Consider the following 19,950-nt stretch of genomic DNA (forward strand, 5'->3'; position numbering starts at 1 on the left):
GCAGCTTCTGGCATCTAGCCAGGGTGGCTGGGGACAGCATTGAAAAGGGGACTGTGGGAACAGCCTGGTGCAGCAGTGTCCCCTCAGCTCGGATTGGTTCCTTTGTTCCGAACATGAGGAAGCAGAAGCTGTCACACAGTAGTGGCCAAGGACGCTGGCGTGCCACTGTTTGGCCCAGTCTTCCACCCTCCCTCACGGTCAAACAAGCAGCCATTATTTATAAAAACTCAACACACATTGGATTTTAATGAGAAAATAACTGTATACTTGCATTGAATGCCTCACAATCACTATAAAACCAAAGCAGGATAATAACATTTAAGTGGTTAACATACACAGGAAAGCCAGATACAGAGTATAATTTCCAAACACAGTATTGCTGCTTTTTCCCCCTCCTCCCCCCAAAAAAGAAAAACAAAGAAAACATAATTTGGGTAAAGAGCAACACAAAATCAAAATTGGCAGCTCACTGAATGCTTAAAATTCAGGAAATTGGTTCTTTAAACTAAAATGGAATATATTCACCATCTCTAACACTTAGGCTACTTTTTTTCAATACCTAGTTTAATTAAATCCATTCTTTAGTTGGGAAAAAAAAAGGTTTAATTACTCATCTTCAGAGACAAGAATCAACACTGTTTTAGTGTTCCTTGTAACGCTTTATACATATATGTGTGTGTGTATATATATGTGGACATTGATCTATATACGGCTTATATGTCATTGTCTAGGGTGAGCAGCATGCATGGGTATGAATAGGCAAGTAAATTGCATTGTGTCATCCAAGTAAAACACAGCCCGGCCTCTTGCCACTGACAGACCCTGTTTCCATAATTTCTGGATGAGAAAGCCAAGGCATGTCAGTAGTTAATCAGCTCCGGAGGAAAGTGAACACCTATAAACACGGCAGAATGCAATACTTCCAGAAAGGCTTTTAACATCTACAGAATCTAAACATTTTGTAAGAGGTGAGGTTAACAAGCTTGCGTGCTATTTGGGGGTGGGGCCGAGCATCAGAGGCAAAGTTTTTCGTAAGCCTCTTTCTCTCGATGGATTAGGCAGGAATGACTTTCCTCCAGGGGACGGTCCCATCTTCAGAAAGTTAAAAGGGTCCAGTTGGGATCCCAGAGCCTAGCACGGTATTATGTACAAAGCGGTGGCCCAAGGTTTCTTGAATGAATAAAAAACTCAAGAGCACAGAGAAAATCTGGCTCTCCCAAGTAAACTGTAATTTACATTTTAATGGGATTATATTAGGATCTTCAGTGAGTGGAGCAAGAAAATAGACAGCAGTAATCCGGAAGGCAGCACAGGAGTACTAGCAAAAGTTAAGAGATGTAGGGGCCACAGTGAAAACAGCTTTGTGACTGTGGGAGAGTCCCAGAAACAGCATTTCTTTCCTTATCCACACACGGAGCATGGCCCAAGAACCCCCAGCTCTGTATCTTTAAGCAATAAGTGCTCTGGTTCAGTCAACTGTGGTCAAAGACCACTTCATCTGCCTCTAAAGCGATTCCATCAATAGTGTGGCCTCTTAAGCTTTTCTCTTAGCTGTACATTCTCTTGTCAAATGTAGGTTTCATGTAGCACATGGTTTCCTTCAAAACAGAACAAAAAACTTTAAGGTAAGTCATAAGGATGGTTTCCTCTTGTGAAAAACGGGGAAGTTAGTCTATATCATGTCTATGGTCTCTACCAGATCCATGAGTCAGAGACAACATGAAGCACATCACATTTTTTGTGCAATCCATAGAACTATCCTACTCTCCAGCCATCCTAACTGCCACTGTGCCTGGGGCTGTGCAATGCTACTGCCTCCTCTGTTCTTATCCCTGTGTCTGCTTTGGGAATGCCCCCTATTGCTGGGTTCTCAGCCCAGGCATCTGGGACCTCTGGCTGGAAATCCTCAGGTAAAGACGATCCTCCTTCCTGGGTCCTCCCATTTCATGTCAGGACTTCTAATCTAACACCGATCTCATTTTCCTGAGAATGTTAGTCTCCATGCCAGCCTCCCTCACTATAAAATGAATTTCTTGCAACAGGGATCTTACTTGTTTTGTGACCCCAGCGGCTAGAACATTTTGTTGAGAATTCACTCAAAATATTCAGGAGAACAAACCATATAAAGATGGTGCCAATTGCCCATGTGCTCTTTTGGCTGCCATCTGTAGAATGTGGCTTCAAGTTACTGGTTCCCTTGGCAGTTTTAAAGGATCCTTGTTAGTAGATGGTTCCATTTTTTACTTTGTGCCTACTTCTCATCTGTGAATACATGTCCCCCCCAGAGTCAACACTAGTCTAATAAAAGAAGGAAATGTGCATTAACATCTACATACAAATTTTGTGAAATTGCTACTTGTTAGAATAACACACTAGAGCTTATGACATAATATAAAAACAAAAATGATTTTTAGTGAGGTCTGACTTAATTATTGCTTTTTTAAAAAACCACAGTTTTAAAACAAAGGAGAAAAAAAGAAAAAAAAAAAAAGAAGGCTGGTTGTTTTTTTTTTTCTCAAGGCCAGAACTGAAAATTTTCTCATCCAGAAATTTAGGGCACCCAATTATTGAATACCCTTATCATATTGCTTTAAATGACAGAAAGATTAAAGCTGGCATCCTCTATAGTATACTAAGCATGAATATAAAGCATGAGAATAAATAGGAGACTTTCCTAAATGTCAAATTACAAAACTGCTCAAAACTTTGCAATTGTGACTCATGCAAATACCTTGTTAGGTCAATTTAATATTACAAATACTGCATCAGCTCGGTGCCTTTATATCCCTTTTCATAAAAAAGAAATTCTCACTCCACTCCTGAAGCCAGCAAACAGCTTTGGAGGAATTACCTGTACACCCAAGTGCCATGGTCACTCTGGAATTTTAATCCACATACATACACACATACACCCTTACTCCTGAACATACGCATTTTACACAAACACACAATGGTGTACACACACACACACACACACACACTCACCCCATCTTTAGGATTTGTAGCTGATTCCAAGCCTGTACTTAAATTTCTATTCTATATTTTTCTTTGTAGCATCCTGAAAAACACTGGTTGCTCAGCAAAAATAGTATCTCTTACCTCCTATTTTGTTCCCATTCTTCCTCCCTCCCTCCCTTTTTCTCTCTCTACCTTCCTGACTTTTCTTTCCTGTTTCCTTTCTGACTGATCCAAAAAGAAGCCATCATTCTTCTTCCTATCTCTAAGGCCCACTTTATAAAACAAAATAGTTATAAACACCTTTTTATTTCTTGTCATCTACCTCTCCAAGGCAGAGTTCACCTTTTTTTTCAATTATTGCCACTCTAAAAATGCCCCCACCATCTTGAACCAAGTTGTTCAATGTGTACAGATTCTATACATGTATATATTCACCCATCCCATCATAAAAATAGTTGTTGCCCACTAAATATAGTTTTCCTATGAAGAAACGTAACTGTGAAAATGTGTTCTCATAAACTGCAGATCAGTGAATATTATAAGCAGACACGATCCTAAAGCTAACATCATCCATTTGGTTTGGTTTTCTCTTCCCCTTTCTCAGGCTCCTCATGTAGAATAGATTGTGTTTGCAACATGAAGAAATATTGTCTTAAAATATGGATTTTATGAATTGTGATCATGAGTTGTTCTCAATTAAAAATAATTAAATGTAAGAGAAGTGGAATCATAACTGCCTCTTCTGGGCAAATATGGAGAGAAACGCCATTCATTTTATGGCTGCTGGAGAAAATGGAGTTAATGCAACACCCTCCGATGCTGTGAGTGACAGGTGGGAAACTGGTGCAGGGAAATATCCTGTGCCATGTAGGCTGCACCAGCCTGGGCCCTACTGCTCTCTAAGTGGCCCTATCACCATTGTCCTTCATCACCCGGAGAGGCTGGTCTCAGTTCTGCCTGTAGCAACTATGTTGATTTGCTTGTAACATCTTTTGTCCTTTTGGATCCATTGTGGATTGGCCCAAAACCAGACATGGGGATTGAGTCACCAAAAAAAGTCCTTTCTCTTTTGACTCCTGGGTGTCCAGAGTCTGATGGGTGGACTTCCTTTTTGTTTCATCATTGTGTATTGCAGCTTCTGGTCTACATAAGGATTGCTGAGTTTGTTTGCACTTTAATAAATAGTCCATTAAAATGCTTTCAGTTGTTAAATTTCTTGGTTTCTTGGTCTCCCAAGCACCACAGACGCTTCCTGGGTTGAAGGAAGTTTATTCATTGTCTTCTTCCTCCTGGTTGGCATAGATCCCTGCTTCCCAGCGCAAAGCTAGTGCGCTCTTTCTTCGATTAACCCGTGTGGCCTCAAGGACCTGTAAAGAGAGGGAAAAAAATTATGCAGAGTTCATGGATGTTAATTATGAACACAAACCAACTTCTTTGTTTCTTTCTTCCTTTCTGTTTATCAACTTGAGAGGAGAAAGTGATAAAGTACTGCTGGGAGACAGGAGAGACACTGGAAAAGGGGAATGGGTGGTTCTGGTTATGCATTCATCTCACAGCCAAAATTCATCTGCTACTTGACTCCTACTTTTCACTATAGAGAGATTTAATTTTCATGAAATGTTCTGCAAGTTTTTGAACTAGCTATGATTCTGCATCAAGTTTTCAGATAAAGCAGATCTCTACACGCGACAGATCAGTGCTGTCCAATTGACCTTTGTGCAATGATGAAAATGTATCTCTGCTATCCAATATGGTAGCCACTAGCCATACGTGGCTATTGAGCACTTGAAATAGGGCTAGTGTGGTTGAAAAGCTAAATATTTACGTTTACTTCATTTTAGTTAATTTTAATTTGAATAGCTCCATGTGACTAGTGATTACCATATTGGACAGCACACTATAGATGATCTCAGTCTCTTCATAAACAAGCAATCCAGAAAATAATTCCAAACAATGAGACCAGTGTGGATTCAGTCCATCAAGCTTTGCAAATCTATATAAGCCATGATGATATTTATAGTACAAAAACCTACTTGGGCAAAATTAAACTAAAAAAGCCATTACATGAAAAAAAAAAAAAGTTATTGGATCAATAAAAGCAATCTCAGCATTCTGATGCAACTTCAGACCCCATATGCTAATCAATGAAGTGAAAGGTGACAACATTAAGGACAAGTAGGCTCACTACCACTGAGGGAGAGCATCCCTTCCTTCCATTCACTAGAGCAGTCCATGGACTCCTGAGAAGAGACTTCAGCCTATCTGCTCCAGTTTCAGTTTGATCAAGAAAAGATTCCAGATTAATGGCATTTAGGTTGCCAACATATGAAAAATGGTTCTATATCATGACACTGCAGCAAAAACAAGCCCAGGCATTCTTACCAGTTGCTCTGGCATTTGCTTAGGACGTATAGTTTCTGATTTTAAAGAAAAGTCCAATAGAGCCAACATTGGTTGATTATCCAAACTGCAACGAAGGCATTGCTTATTCTAAATATAATCAGTTAGGCAAGGCACAGTGATGGTGGTGACATGGATTGCCTGTGTCCTCACCCAAATCTCATCTTGAATTGTAGCTCCCATAATCCTCTCGTGTAGCAGGAGGGACTCGTGGGAGGTAACTGAATATGGGGGTGAGTTTTCCCATGCTGTTCTCATGATAGTGAGTAAGTCTCACCAGACCTGATGGTTTTATAAAGGGCAGTTCCCCTGCACACACTGTCTTGCCTGCTGCCATTTAAGACATGCCTTTGATCTTCCTTTGCCTTCTGCTGTGAGGCCTCCCCAGCCATGTGGAACTGTGAGTCCATTAAACCTCCTTTTCTTTATAAATTGCCCAGTCTTGGTTATTTCTTCATAGCAGTATGAAAATTGACTAATACAGTTGGCAACTCCAGAGAAGCAAGGAGATGCAGTTACAGGCTGAGGTGGGAGCCCAGACATAAGCAGATTCTGGGTAGATGGGAGATCAGGGGGTCCATCTCAACCTGCTTCTCTGCACCTTTGCCAAATAAATGCACCACCAAGAGCTTCAACGTGTTTTCCTCTGGGAAGCCTCCCCCATTCCTCCTCAGTCATGTTTGCTGAATGAATGATGCACTGTTAAGCACATAAGCCATGTGTGTTTTGCATAATATGTTTTGCATATAAGCATATCATGGTCACTCACTCAATATCCACAGATATCTAAGAATAAGAAATTAGCAGGAGGAAAGCATGCTTCCAAATCTGCTATAGTTAAATAGAGAAATTTTTCTAATAGTCTAATGTGTGGTAGCACAGAACTGAAAAACAGCACTGGGCTGCACGTGGAAGTCCTGGGCTCTATTTCCAGTTTTGTCCTCTGTTGTTCATCTTTTATCTCACATTTCTTATCTATAACATGGAGAACACAGCTACTCCACTTCACAGGCTTACTCAGAAGGCACTGTGGTCTCTGAAGTCCAGCAGGTCTACTTCAAATCCTTGTGACCCTGGAAAAGTCACTTACCCCTGTGCCTCAGTATCCCCATATAAAATGGGGATCATAAAAACTACAGCATAAAGTTGGACAGAGAAATCAATGAGGCAATGTATGTAAAGTATAGTTCCCAGTGCATAGTAAGCTCTCAAATAGAGCCTAATATGATGGAATAATTATTTCTATCATCATGTGAAAGGGATTTATACATTATGAAGTGGCATACAAATATCAGGCGTTTTATAAAGAACTCTACATTGTATAAAAGGATCATCTCTTTGCCTTTCAGATTGCAGATACAAACAAAAAGGTTTACATCAAAGCTAAAAATAAATCTAAAGTTCTAAAAATTATGATCCCCATCCTCTTGGAATGTTTTTCATCTTGTTATTTAAACCCTATTTTGATTCTCAAACAACTTGGGCAAATTGAGTTTGCTCTACTCTTTAGGAACTCTTGTTACAAGCCATCTATAGATCCAATTTACCCATATTTATTAGTTTCCTACCAAGTATAAGGCACAGTGCTTCTTGTTGAGGATAGAATAGTCCCTTCCCTCGTGGAGCTTAGCGATGAAAAGTGTAATGGGCAGAAAAATAATATTCATAACTATGGAAACGTTTAACATAGCTTGGGTTTGGACGTCTACTTGTCAAGAGCTCAAATAATTCACTTACACCAACAATGAGCTCTCTTTTCTTGATTAATTCCCCTAGTTTGTATGCCCACTTACCATGGTCACACAATCACTTACCATGGCCATACAATAAATTTCTAGTGAAATCTAAAGCCGCTAGTAATGGCACAGACAAGAAAATAAACATCATTACTGAAATACCTGGCAACCTTGATATAAAACTGTCTTTGGGTTCATAAGGCTGGGAGTACAGCCGCCCCACAACTGGTCTTCAGAAGTTTCAAAAACCAAGGTATTTGAATGAACATCTGTTCTGTAATTAATTCAGACGTGTGTGTGTGTGTGTGCGCGCGCGCGCGTGTGAATCTCTAGCAAATTTAGAGCTTTTATTACTAGTTTATTACTGCATATTAACTTTACTTTCTAAAGTTCATTCCTTTATTTTCTGGGCAAAAAGGCACATGTCTCTGGGGCTCTAATAATAGACGTACTCACGTCCTAAGTTCTATGTTACTGTTTGAATCCTCACCACTAGTCTACAAAATTTATGCTGTTATTACTCCCATTTTTTATATGAAGAACCTGAAGCATAGGGAGGTTAAGTAACTTGCCCAGAATTACCTAGTTAGCAGAAGGCAAAACCAAGATTGGAACTCCGCACTCTGGGTGCAGAGTTGATGCTTGAGGCCACCAGCCTACATTGCTGCCCAATGACTGTAAGGAGTCCAGAAGGAGACACATCAGAGAGGTGCAATCAACACTCCCCATGGAAATGGAAAGGGGAAAACAAAAAAGGATCTGATTTAAAGTTTTATTGTGGCTGGGTGCAGTGGCTCAGGCACTTTGGGAGGCCAAGGTGGGCAGATTGCTTGAGATCAGGAGTTCGAGACCAGCCCGGCCAACATGGTGAAAACCTGTCTCTACTAAAAATACAAAAATTAGCTGGGCATGGTAGCTGGCACCTGCAGTCCTAGCTACTTAGGAGGTGGAGGCATGAGACTCGCTTGAGCGTGGGAGGCAGAGGTTGCAGTAAGCTGAGATCACACCACTGTACTTCAGCCTGGGCAACAGAGTGAGACTGTGTCTCAAAAAAAAAAAAAAAAAAAAAAAAAGTAAACTACATAAATCAATAAATAAAGTTTTATTGCTTTCACAAATTCACATTCAGGTCTGGTGGGGAATAAAAAACAATTCTCTCTCCACAACCCTTTAATATTAATTTTTCTCTCTAATGCTTAGGGAATTCAAGTGAACTGCTTAACTTTGAATAGCAATCAATATAGACAATTTTAATTTGGACATATGAAACAAAAGACAGATATGTTAAACAGTATCACCCTATTCATATTAATATTTATATTTCATCTTCCAATCTGCTTTTAAATTGAAGACAGAGTGGGCCCAACTCTATCTTCCTTGGATATATTTGACCAGATTTTCACTGTTTTAAATGGACTCAAAGGGGAGATGGGCTAAGTCCTAATTTTCAAACTGCCATCCTCCAGATGAGAATCACAATTAGACATTAAAGAAGGTACAGAATGACATTCTCAGTATTCATTTGATATCTTATGAAAGAAAATTACTGATAATCAGCAGGTCAGCTCTATATTTAAATATAATTCTTTGGCTAAATGAGAGACCAAAAACTTATTATGCCACAGGTTAATGCAACCAACTTGAAAAATAATTTACAATATCTAGTAAATGTTAGGATGTATCGGGCTAGTAGCCAGTGCTTCTTGTCCTAGATATAGAGAGGTTCTTCCATAGGTACATAAAGAGACATGTATAATAACATTCATAAAAGCATTATTTCTAACGGTAAGAAAAACTGGAAATCGTCTACATTTCCATAATAGAAGATTGAATAAATAGTGATATATTCATTCAATGGAATACCATACAGCAGTTATAAAGAATGAACCAGAGCCACAGTGATCAACAAGGACACATCTAAAAACAATGCAGACAGAACAAAGTCAGGAGCGGAAGATACTACAACATGATTTACCATTTACAGAATGTCTTTAAACATGCAAAAATAAGGTGTCGTTTATGTATATACACATGTATAGTATAAGTATAAAACCATGCACGGAAATGATGAACGACAAGCTCAAAAATAGTTACCTCTGCGAGATTGTAGGGGAGGAGGGAACTGGGAGAAGTAACGAGAGGGCTTAAATTGTATTCTTTTAAAAATATTAAATATCATGAAATGATAAGAATGGACAAAGCTGGGTAGGTGGGTTTTATTATTTTATTATCTTACATTATTTTGAATGCCAGTTCCATGATATCAGGAACTCGTTTTGTTGACTGCTGTATTCATGGAACCCAGAACAATGCCTGACACATAGTAGAGCCTCGAAAATTGTTCAATGAATGAACGAATGATTCTCTCTACAATTCTGTATATTTAAAATAATTCTTTTAAAATCAAAATAAAATACAGAAATAAAAATATGAAAAATATTGTGCTTTCTCAGCAAAAAGAAAAACTGGACAAAATAGAAAAAAAATTAAAAGAGAAAAATATGCCTTCTCATAGCACATATATTTGTGAAATCTGTGTAAAAGGAAAGAAGAAGACTTTTGGGGTCTGGGAACAGTGGCTCACACCTGTAACCTCAATGCTTTTGGAGGCTGAGGCAGGAGGATCACTTGAGGCCAGAATTTTGAGACCAGCCTGGGCAACATAGAGAGACCCTGTCCCTACAAATAAAATAAAATAAAATAAAATTAGCTAGGCATGGTGGCACACATCTGTAGTTCCAGCCCTTTGGGAGGCTGAGATTGGAGGATCGCTTGAGCCCAGGAGGTCAAGGCTACAGTGAGCTCTGACTGCACCACTGTACTCTACCCTGGGCAACAGAGTAAGACCTTGTCTCTTAAACAAGGAGGCTTTTGGAGAAATCAAGGCTTAGAGTTTCTAAAAAATACACGTTTAAAGATTGGAGGGAGGGAGGCCTGGGATGGTTCACATTTGATAAATTTGTAGATTAGGATGGTTGATATTAAATCTATAAAATGGAGCTTTCTAGCTTTATGTTAAGGTAAACAAAGAATGGGTGAAAATCAATAGCTCAATCTGCATGAGCTGCACTGTTTTCCAACCAGACCAAGTATACTTGCTATTAATTCCTAAAGAAACTTTAAAAACCAAAATAGCCCATCACTTATGTCCTCTGGTCCAAACGTCTTCAAGATCCGTGAGCAGGCAAGGTCTTCCCCAGTACCCTCCCACTCGCCCCCACAGCACAGCACGGCAAAGCACACCATTGTGTATCACTGTTGCATGGACTCCAACATTTTGAGGCATAGTTCAGAAAAGGCACAAAAAAATACATATGGAGACAAGTCATTTTTCTTGCCATTTTCATTTAACTCCTCAGGAAATGGCAAACCACAACAGCATGCAGCTGGATCATGCATTCAGTAAGACCAAGACAAACAAATTGAAAAGTACCTCGGAAGTCACCTTGCAAGACAGTAACTTAGAAGTGTACTGGCAGAGAGGGAAAAGACCAGGGTTAGTACATGGCAGTGACACACTTACAGAACACCCCCTAGCCGGGAACAGGCACTACACCAGAAGAGGATGGGAGGGGAAGTAATACCAGGAGGCCATTCTACACCCATGCCACAACTTTCTCCAACTGATATTAGTTTATAAGTCTTTCCTTTGCAGCAACTAGATACCCTATTGTTCACTAATAAAAATATCAGATAAGCCGTACTTTGCTAATTCAAAACGTTGCTTTCATTTTCTGCCCTTTGAATTAACAAGATTCCTTCCCCTCTTCACACAACCAGCTGCCCACCAGCAAGGTTGTTGGGGGCCATTTGGGATTTGCTAGAATCTGTAGCCAAATAGCCTTTCTCTTCCCATGTTTCTCTGAACCCCAAAGCCGTCGTGTAACCTGTTGTTCCATTAAAAGAAGATCCTAATCACAGGAGTTGGTTTGTGGAGGCAGATTCTCTGAAACTGGCCTAAGGGTAGTCCTGCCTAGGGAGACCACACAGCCTCCCGAGTCAGAACCCTGGGGACCTGGGTAAGTTCCTGAAAGTGGGATCATCCTTTGATAGCAATTTCAGGTGATTATTTAGGATTATTAGTATGAGCACTTAGGAACTGAAATGATCCTTTTGTTCCTACAGGGGACTAAAAGTCTTCCGCGAAGTACAGAAAAAAAATGGCCTGACAATGGAAAATGAGATAGCAGGACCGATTTGGGACATCCCTCTCCAGAATTATGGTAATGAGCACACATTTACACTGCTTGGGGCATTTACAGCATTTATTGGTTTGGGGCATTGATAGCCATAGACTAGTTAGGTGGGATCCCACATCTGTGATCGCTGACTGCTTCTTATATGTAACACTTAGGAATTATAGTTCTGTCATGATTGGGCTAATGGCTGGGGGCTGACAAGTCAGGAGCTCTTCTCTCTCCTTTGCACCTTCACTAGGGTATGAGTGAGAACCCAAGAGAGAGTTAGGGAAGCACAAGGCATCACTGAGCTTCCTGTAGAGTCTGGGGGAACAGGAGGCAGATGGGCTTCCTTCACCCACTGAGCGAGACGATGGCCACAACTCTCAATGCATGTCCTGGTCTGGAAGGGTAATGTGTGCAGGAACTCTCAGTTTTGATGCAGCCCAGGAGAACTGACGAGGTCTTCTCTTGTTCTAAGACAAGACAGAGTGGTTGGATGACCTCTCAGTAATTAAGTCATGGGATGAGAAAGAGAGAGAGAGCGCACACAGGAAAACCCCACTGAGAGCAGATCCTGTGCTAGAAGTAAAGATGGGGCTGAACATCCAGAAGGCTGTGATTTGGACTCTGGTCAGCATCCCTCCAACTGAGAAAGGCAAAGCAAACCCTCGAGATGATTATGAGCATCACTGACTTTCTGAGGCTCAGGTCAGGTTAGGGAAATAATTGGCTGGAAAAATACTGTTTGCCTAAATACAGTCATGTCACTTAGGACAGACTGATGAGTCATAGTTTCCTAAAGGGATTCTTCATGCCTGAAGGAAAAACATCCAAATAGTCCATCATTTGTGCCCACTGATCCAAATGTCTTCCAGATCCATGAGTGGGCAACCCCACCTTGGAGGCAGTCCCTTTGCAAGGCATCAAGAAGCCCTTTAGGAAACTAGGATTCACTTGTCCATTAGGAATTGCATGACTGAGCAGAAATGGTATGAGACCCAGATAAGGGGACATTTCTACATAAGAGAACATTTCCAGATAAGAGAAACTCACAATATGAATAGGACTGCTGCATCTGCGTGTGTGGTGCGTGCACTGCACAAAAGCATCAGACTAAAGGGATGAATGGTACTAAAGCCCAGTCTCCTACTCTACCCCCAAAATGTGTGGCTGGTGCAGGGCTGCATCTTCATAGAGGAACAAGGGTGACTTTTTTCCTAATTCACACAAAGGCCTTGCATAAGTTGGTAAACAGCCCTGGGTAAGTGGGTGGGGGTGGGGATAGTAATCCTCCTGTCCCCAGAATTAGCCAAGAGGTCCATTAATAAGTGAGGCTGGAGACACTCATTGGCGACTTCAATATGCAGGACAAAGAAATCAGCCCAGGTGGGTGAAGACTGTGGCCACTAAAGGGAGTACTTTGCTCAAGTTCTGAGTTAGTAACAAATATGGCTGGTTGGGGATAACCTTTGGATAACACCACTCCCTGACTCCCATAAGCCAGGGGCCTCTCTGCATATGACTTTTTATAAAGTGGAAAACTGGAGAGAGCAGGGCCCTGAGCTGAGTCCCGGTGGACAGGACCCCAGAGGCCACCAAAACTCTGATGGTGCTCGGGGCTCGGGGCCTCAGGGGACACTGAAGTTGTTTTGATGGCAAAGATCAGTGTTTCTCACTCAGCAAAACTTCCGCCATAGCTACATTCTATTCTTCTCCTTCTGTCTTTCACTCTCCTCAGTATCATTGTGTCTAACATATCGCACTTTATACATATTCCAATGATCAGTGCCTGTCTTGTTTTTAACTCTGCTTTCTCCTTAGAAAGAATAAAAAATAATTATTATTTTTGCTTAATTCACAAAGAACTGCTAATTTCAATGGCCAAACACATGGTTGTATTCTAATCATGTGACAGGTACTGATTCTCAGGTATGATTTATCATCTCCAAAAGGGCATGCCAAAACGCTGCCAAGTGGCTTACTGGAAAGAATGTTGGCAAATGGAGGTACCAGGGGTGATGCTGCATAACATGGGGAGATGCTGGGTATGTAGGTGTGAGCCACTGAGGTGCTTAGAGGGTGGAGAGTCTCAGAAGCCATGTTTCTCCGTGAGAATAGTGTATGTAAATGGAGGCTAGAGACCAGAATTACTTTACCTTTAAGAGAATTAACTTTATGCTTCTACGGATAGGTAAGCCAGTTACATAACTCAACCCCCCAGCAATCCATCTGCTGTCTATTACTATCCTTCTGGTATTAAAGAAAAAAAATGGAAAAGGGGCCACAGATCAGTCAGGAAATAAATGAATCTTTGTTCATCCCTACAGGTAAACTTCAACACATTCACCAGTGATCGACATAGATAAAGGAGAAAAGGTCCCCTGAATTGGAAGGGCTAGGAGAGGGCTCTCATTTGAAGCCTGACTGATGATCATATGTTTGCTTTAGAAGCAATCTGAATTTGTTGTTTCAGATTTGAACTCTTAAAAGAGCATATAGTGGATTGGTAGATTTTGTCCTGATCCTAAGAATTTTCAAGAACAGCAAACTTGGTTCTGTTGTAACAGCAATAACAGTGCAAAACATTTGGCTTTGAATCCAAGATCCAGGGATATTAACAGCTTAATTAGTTAGGTCTCTTCCTTTTTCAAAATGTTTATTTACTGGGAAATATAGAGAGAGGAGGCTGCCTCTTCACTTCGTAAGTGAAGGGCAATCAGCATATTAAAACACTGATTCTAAGCAGCTTCATTCATGCAAAGGAAAAAATCCAACCTGGTTGGCATTTGTTAGGTGGCTGCCAGAGTGTCAGCGTGTGCACGAAAGAGTTTCCAGCCCTCTGCTTTTACAAAATGAGTGAGAACTGCCTCTACCCATCTGTATGGAGTATTTTTCCCTATCATCTGCACTCCAACGCAAAAGACACACACAAGTGGCAAGTAGAGTGTGCTCAGCAAACACACGCGTGGGTCACATGCTAAGTGGTTCTACTTGTTCTTCCCCATCCACATCAGAGTGTGGGGCATCCACTTGGCTAAATTCTGCCAAAGCTGCTGATGTATTGAGCAGAGTCGCTGGGAGAAAAAGAAACCAGACACCTAGAGCACCAAGCTTCAAAATGATCTAGCCTCCCGAAAATTCTTAAGGTAAACTTTATCCTTTGAAGTGGGGCTTCAAAGAAGGGCTGGTGAAAGTGACTGAGGAGCCAGGGAAAAATCCTACAGGCTCACGAACGGAGCTGCTGGCTCCCCTACAGTGAAGTTCAGGAGTGGAAATGTCTGCAGCAGCTACCCAGGGCCAGGCGTCATCCCAGTGTCTAATACAGTGAACAGCCCAGTAGCATAGCTGCAACCTAATACAGCAACTGAGACAGCGCTCCATGCAGTTCAGGTGTAAACACAAGGGAAAGCCTGGGAGATGCCAAGTGAGTAGCCAGCTGCCAGATATCCATCTGCTTTCTTCCTTTCTTTACCACCATATATTTTGAAAGCAACTTTCAGTATCTGGGCTTCAACTCCAGAAATCCTTTAACTTAGCCAGCTAGGATATAAAGGCAATAAAGCAGCAGGGAATTCTTTTTTTTTTTTTTTTTTTTTTTTTTTTGAGACAGAATCTCGTTCAGTCGCCCAGGCTGGAGTGCAGTGGCGCGATCTCGACTCACTGCAAGCTCCGCGTCCCGGGCTCACGCCATTCTCCTGCCTCAGCCTCCCGAGTAGCTGGGACTACAGGTGCCCGCCGCTACGCCTGGCTAATTTTTTGTATTTTTAGTAGAGACAGGGTTTCACCGTGTTAGCCAGGATGGTCTCGATCTCCTGACCTCGTGATCCGCCTGCCTTGGCCTTCCAAAGTACTGGGATTACAGGCGTGAGCCACCGTGCCCGGCCAGCAGCAGGAAATTCTTACTGTGAACCCCATAGTATTCAAGTTTAAGGTGACCAGATGGTTTATCACCCAAACTGGGACACTTTCAAGGGGGAAAGGCAGGCTGGGTGCAGGGGCTCATGCCTGTAATCCCAGCACTTTAGGAGGCTGCGGTGGGAATATACCCTTGAGCTCAGGAGTTGAAGAACAGCCTGAGCAACATAATGAGACCTCCTTTCTACAAAAAAGTTAAAAAATAAGCCAGGTGTGGTGACATATGCCTGTGGTCCCAGCTATTCAGGAGGCTGAGGCAGGAGGATTGCCCGAACCCAGGAGGTCGAGGCTGCAATGAGCCATGATTACATCACTGCATTCCAGCCTGGGTAACAGAGACAAACCCTGTCTCAACAACAACAAAAGAGTGAAAGGGGATATTAATAATCCCAGCATCACAACGGGCATAAGCCAGGACTGTCTCAAGTAAACTGGGTAGGATCCTCAACCAACCCAAACTATTTGTGACTTGAGTACAGTCAGGGGAGGAGGTGGTGACTTCAATATGTGCTAAGAGGCTGGTGCCAGAAGACCCATAGGAGGCTGGCATGAACCCTGAGGCTGATCTCCAGGCTCCTGGGACTGTGTAGAGCAACAGTTCCTACGTCTCTAACTGGAGAAAGAAACCACAGAGCAGATGACTTCCTTCACAGTTAATGTGAACGTTATGTGCAAAGTTCCTAGGGTTTGGGGGTAGCAAAGTAGCCATGTGGTTTTCAACTGTCATTTTAACTGGCTCTTTGCTGTCAAGCTATGCACATGGGCTTGTTAACAGTCCCAAATACACTCGGTCTTTTAAGCACTGTGTAACATTGTTAGGGATTGCCTAGAGGGTCAGCTTTGAAGGAACAGCATCTTCATCCTTCTCTAGAGAAATACAATCTCTACTGGGCAATGGTAGAAATCAGCTCCCAGGTGTTTAGGGATGATTTCAGGGCCCTTGCATCCCTCTCCCTGTGTGGCCCTTGCATGCTGTCTTTCTATGCACCAAACATCTTACCCACTAGCCTTGCTGGTCAACTCCAGCTATACTTGGCTGCAAACAACCAGCTCCCTGCATGATCAACATTTTTTTTTTTGAAACAGGCAAAAACCCAAACCCAGTTCCAGGCATGTGAAACCACATATTTGAAAACCTATATTGGAACCCTAATGCTGACCAGACAACCACATACACATTTGTGCCTGGACTGCAATGCCACACGCCACACCGACGGCCGCGCTCAGAGAAGTGAAAGAGGAAAGGAGGAAAAACTTACACTACTATCATCCATTCTCTCGCGCCTTTTAGATTTGTGTGTCTCATAGTCTTCCATGAGGGTCTGCATCAGATTCTTGGGCCGCTGGGTTCCGGCAGCCTCTTCAGGGGCTAAGTCAGGCTGCAAGCTGGGGCCTTCAGTGGTGGGGGATGGAGGAGGTTTGACTTTCTCTATTTTCCCTGAAACAACACGAAGAGAACACCCTTTCTAAGCTTGTCTGCTCATGACTGCTTTTAGAAAGAAGAGAAAACTGGCAAATAAAAGAGCAACAACCTCTGACACAGGGAATGGTACCAGAATGATGGTTAAGTGTAGGCCATTTTATTATATTACAGGATCAAAGCACTTAAGGTTAATGCACCAACCCATCCAAAGATCTCAAGGACACCAAGTTCCAAAAAGTCAGTTAGATCAAACAGGCCCGGCACACAGTCTGCAAATATATGTTGGACAGACAGATACAGTTGTTTTGAGACATGTATCCTATCACAGATCACAGAATTAGACTGTCAGAGGTGGTGGCACCTTGGAGACTCAGAGACCCACTTCTTAACAGATGAAAGAGCTTGAGGCTCTGCCAAGGGAAGGCTGTGCTGAAGTCACAGGGAGCCAGTGATGGTACCCAGGCCTCCTGCTTTCCTCACCAGGGTCTATCCTCTATAGCAGAGGAAGCCAGTTGTCTGCTGACCTGCCCAGGCATTTTGTGCAGACAGCTCACTGTTATAAAACCTTTGAATAAGGATGAGGCTTGTTCTTCTCAGTTCACCCCAGTCTTATACTGGCCAGCTTCATTCATTTACCTCACCTGCTGGGGTCCTGAAACATGAGGGTTTAAGGCATCCCAGACCTTAAGAAGTATATACCAACAAAGGCAGTGGAAAAGGTGCACACCAGCCTTAGGAATGGGGAGATTTCAGCTCTTGCAATGTCCTCCAAGAATCCTCAGGATGGAGAGATGAGGTCAGTGATTAATTCAACAGTGGTGTGATGACTCTACACACCCTTACCAAGACCATTTCCATCCCTCCCTCCCAAGAAATGCCTGGCCCTGGCTTCTGGCTTTTCAAGGGGTGGGTTTATTGCCACAGAGCCCCAAATGCACTACTGAGAAGTATCTTCAAGTACAATTAGGATTTTTCCAATTATGCCCTTTGTAGTTGACACGGCTAGAATCTGTGAACAAGGAATGTGGAGAAAACACACAAGATAAATGGGGCTTGCATGGCCCCGTTTGGGAGGGAAAAGGACCATTTGACCTCTTCCAGTTCCAAGCCGAAGATGACTCACCTTTCTTCATCTTACATCCCAGGCTTCTAACTTGGCAACTGCCTGGTGTAGCAGGAATCACAAGTGAAGCCTGGTGTCCATGTTTCTATGTGGGCTGCTTAGCCCTTTACTGGTGCAACCTCCTTCTGATGAGAGCTACAAAGGCCTGGAGTCCAGGAAACCCAGGTTTTTAACTCCTGCTCTTCCAGTACTTGGCTATGTGACTGACTATAGATATCATTTCATATTCCCACTTCAATCATGGGCTGATCACTTAAATTCTCCTAGCTTTCAGCTGTCACATTTGGGGATTAGGTGGAAAATAGGTTTTAATATACAGAAAAGGGCACTCCATTTCATAGCCACATTACATTAATAAAAGTGAGATTCATTGCTTTGATCTAAATTACCAGGATAACTGAAAAGTCTTTTGACATTAACAGTACAATAATAAGTATTTCGAGATCTCCAAATTCACTGGAAAAGGTTTCTATTTTTTATTATGGAAATTAGGGAACACTATAATGACCCCTATAAACATTATAAACATCACCCAGAGTAAACATTTATCAAGATTTTAGTATAATTGGCTCTTCCTTCCTTCCTTAGACTTGCTGAATTATTTTAAACCAATCATAGATTCAGGTCACCTCACTCCTGCACACTTAGTATGCATCTCTGAAAATTCTGATTGACTTTTTAATTGAAGGCTTAAGAAACAATATAGCTCAGTGGTGAGCATGCAAGCTCTGGAGCCAGCCGGTTTGGGCTTGAACCCATGACTTGGCAGCCAAATCACTTTGCGCAAGTTATTTACTCTTTTGATATCTTAGTTTCCTCATCGGTAAAATGAGTATGATGATAGGGGTACCTACCTCAGATAGTTCTTATGAGGACAAAGTTAATATTTATAAGGTTAATATTCAGAACAGAAAGCATTAATGAATCTAGCTACTATTTAATTGGAATCTCAAAGAATAATATGACTATAGGGTGAGATGAACAATTTCACGCATATTCTGCATACAATTTTTGCATCTCTTCTGGGACCAGAAATAGACACCAGTTACCAGGTTAATTTTCATCATTTTCCAGTTGACCTCTCAAGTGTCTGGATCACTTCCCAGCAGCCATTCTTCCAGCATTAAACACCTAGAAAGCACAGCCTATATTCATTGCTTCTAGCTTCTCCCTTTCACACACAGCACAGTGGAACTCCTGTTTATATTTCTGTGAAGGCCATTTTCACATACTGACTTGAATCTTATCTGGTTATTGAAGCTTTTGTCTTCTCAATTAAGCTATAATGTCATCCCGAGGACAGGGGGGTATGTTTCACCTGTCTATGAATCCCTTTAATTCATCTGAATGTAAACTCCATTAGAGTAGAGCTTTGCCTGTCTGGTCATTGCCAGACCCCAGCAGTAGCGGTGGTATACGGCATGAGGTAGGAAATTCATGTTTGTTGAGTAATCAGTAAGTCCATTATGAAATATACATAACAACCACAAGTAAATGCTTATGGATTGGGACAGAATCTCCCACAGAGAATTAGAGGAAAGGGCTTAAATGCCTTCACCAAAATATATGAATTAAAACATTTTAGGTCTACAGAATCAGACTCAATGGCTTTGGAGTAATAAGCGGATTTATATATCATTGCTTTTGTAGGCTTCATGTCATCTGAGCCTTGCAACAACCCTGGGATGTAGTTAGGGTGGATGTCATGACCACAGAGGCCCAGATGCCAACTCCATCCCAAGTTACATGAAATAGTAACAGTCACAGTCTGGAGCCCAAACCCAGTGTTGATGATGGCTGAATTAAATTATGGGATGTATGCAGAAAGAATGCTGTAAAGAGGGTGAAGGATGACTATAGAGAAGTGCTCAGCCATTAAACATTAAAGACATTTCCTGCTTATTGATGATTTCATCCCTAGAGCAAGTTTTTCCAGTTCTAGCCACTAGAGGTCAGAGGAGTAACAGGAAAGAAATGCTGGCTTAGCAGTTCTGGAGCAGGGGCTGCCAGGGACAAGGGGGCTGAGAATGGTCCCTTTGGATAACTGAGCCCATGTTCTGGTTCTGTCTACCCACTCAGGAGGGGCTATCACAGGTCCCCAGAGAGAGAAGACACTATGCCTCATCCCCAGACTTCCGGCCATCATTCTGGTCAGTATGAAGGGAAGCTAGCTCAGCCAGGCTTCTCTGCTGGGCCCTGTGATCTCTGATGCTC

At 42.0% G+C, this 19,950-nt stretch overlaps 1 protein-coding gene across 3 annotated transcripts in view; it reads right to left on the reverse strand.

Moving 5' to 3' along the window:
* Positions 1 to 216: 216 nt before the first annotated feature.
* LOC112607900 (A-kinase anchor protein 2) overlaps positions 217 to 19,950 on the reverse strand; it is a 47,897-nt gene continuing 28,163 nt past the window's right edge. The window contains exons 3-5 of one of the 3 annotated variants that reach the window (XM_025359215.1): positions 16,450 to 16,628; positions 10,528 to 10,566; positions 217 to 4,325 (exon numbers count right to left, since the gene is read on the reverse strand). In XM_025359215.1, the coding sequence (XP_025215000.1) occupies positions 4,227 to 4,325; positions 10,528 to 10,566; positions 16,450 to 16,628 (317 nt within the window). In that variant the 3' untranslated portion in view covers positions 217 to 4,226. The remainder of the gene's footprint in view (positions 4,326 to 10,527; positions 10,567 to 16,449; positions 16,629 to 19,950) is intronic. The other 2 variants (XM_025359216.1, XM_025359217.1) reach the window with 2 other exon arrangements.

The sequence above is a fragment of the Theropithecus gelada genome, chromosome 15 (genome assembly GCF_003255815.1).
Source record: "Theropithecus gelada isolate Dixy chromosome 15, Tgel_1.0, whole genome shotgun sequence".
Lineage (NCBI taxonomy): Eukaryota > Metazoa > Chordata > Mammalia > Primates > Cercopithecidae > Theropithecus > Theropithecus gelada.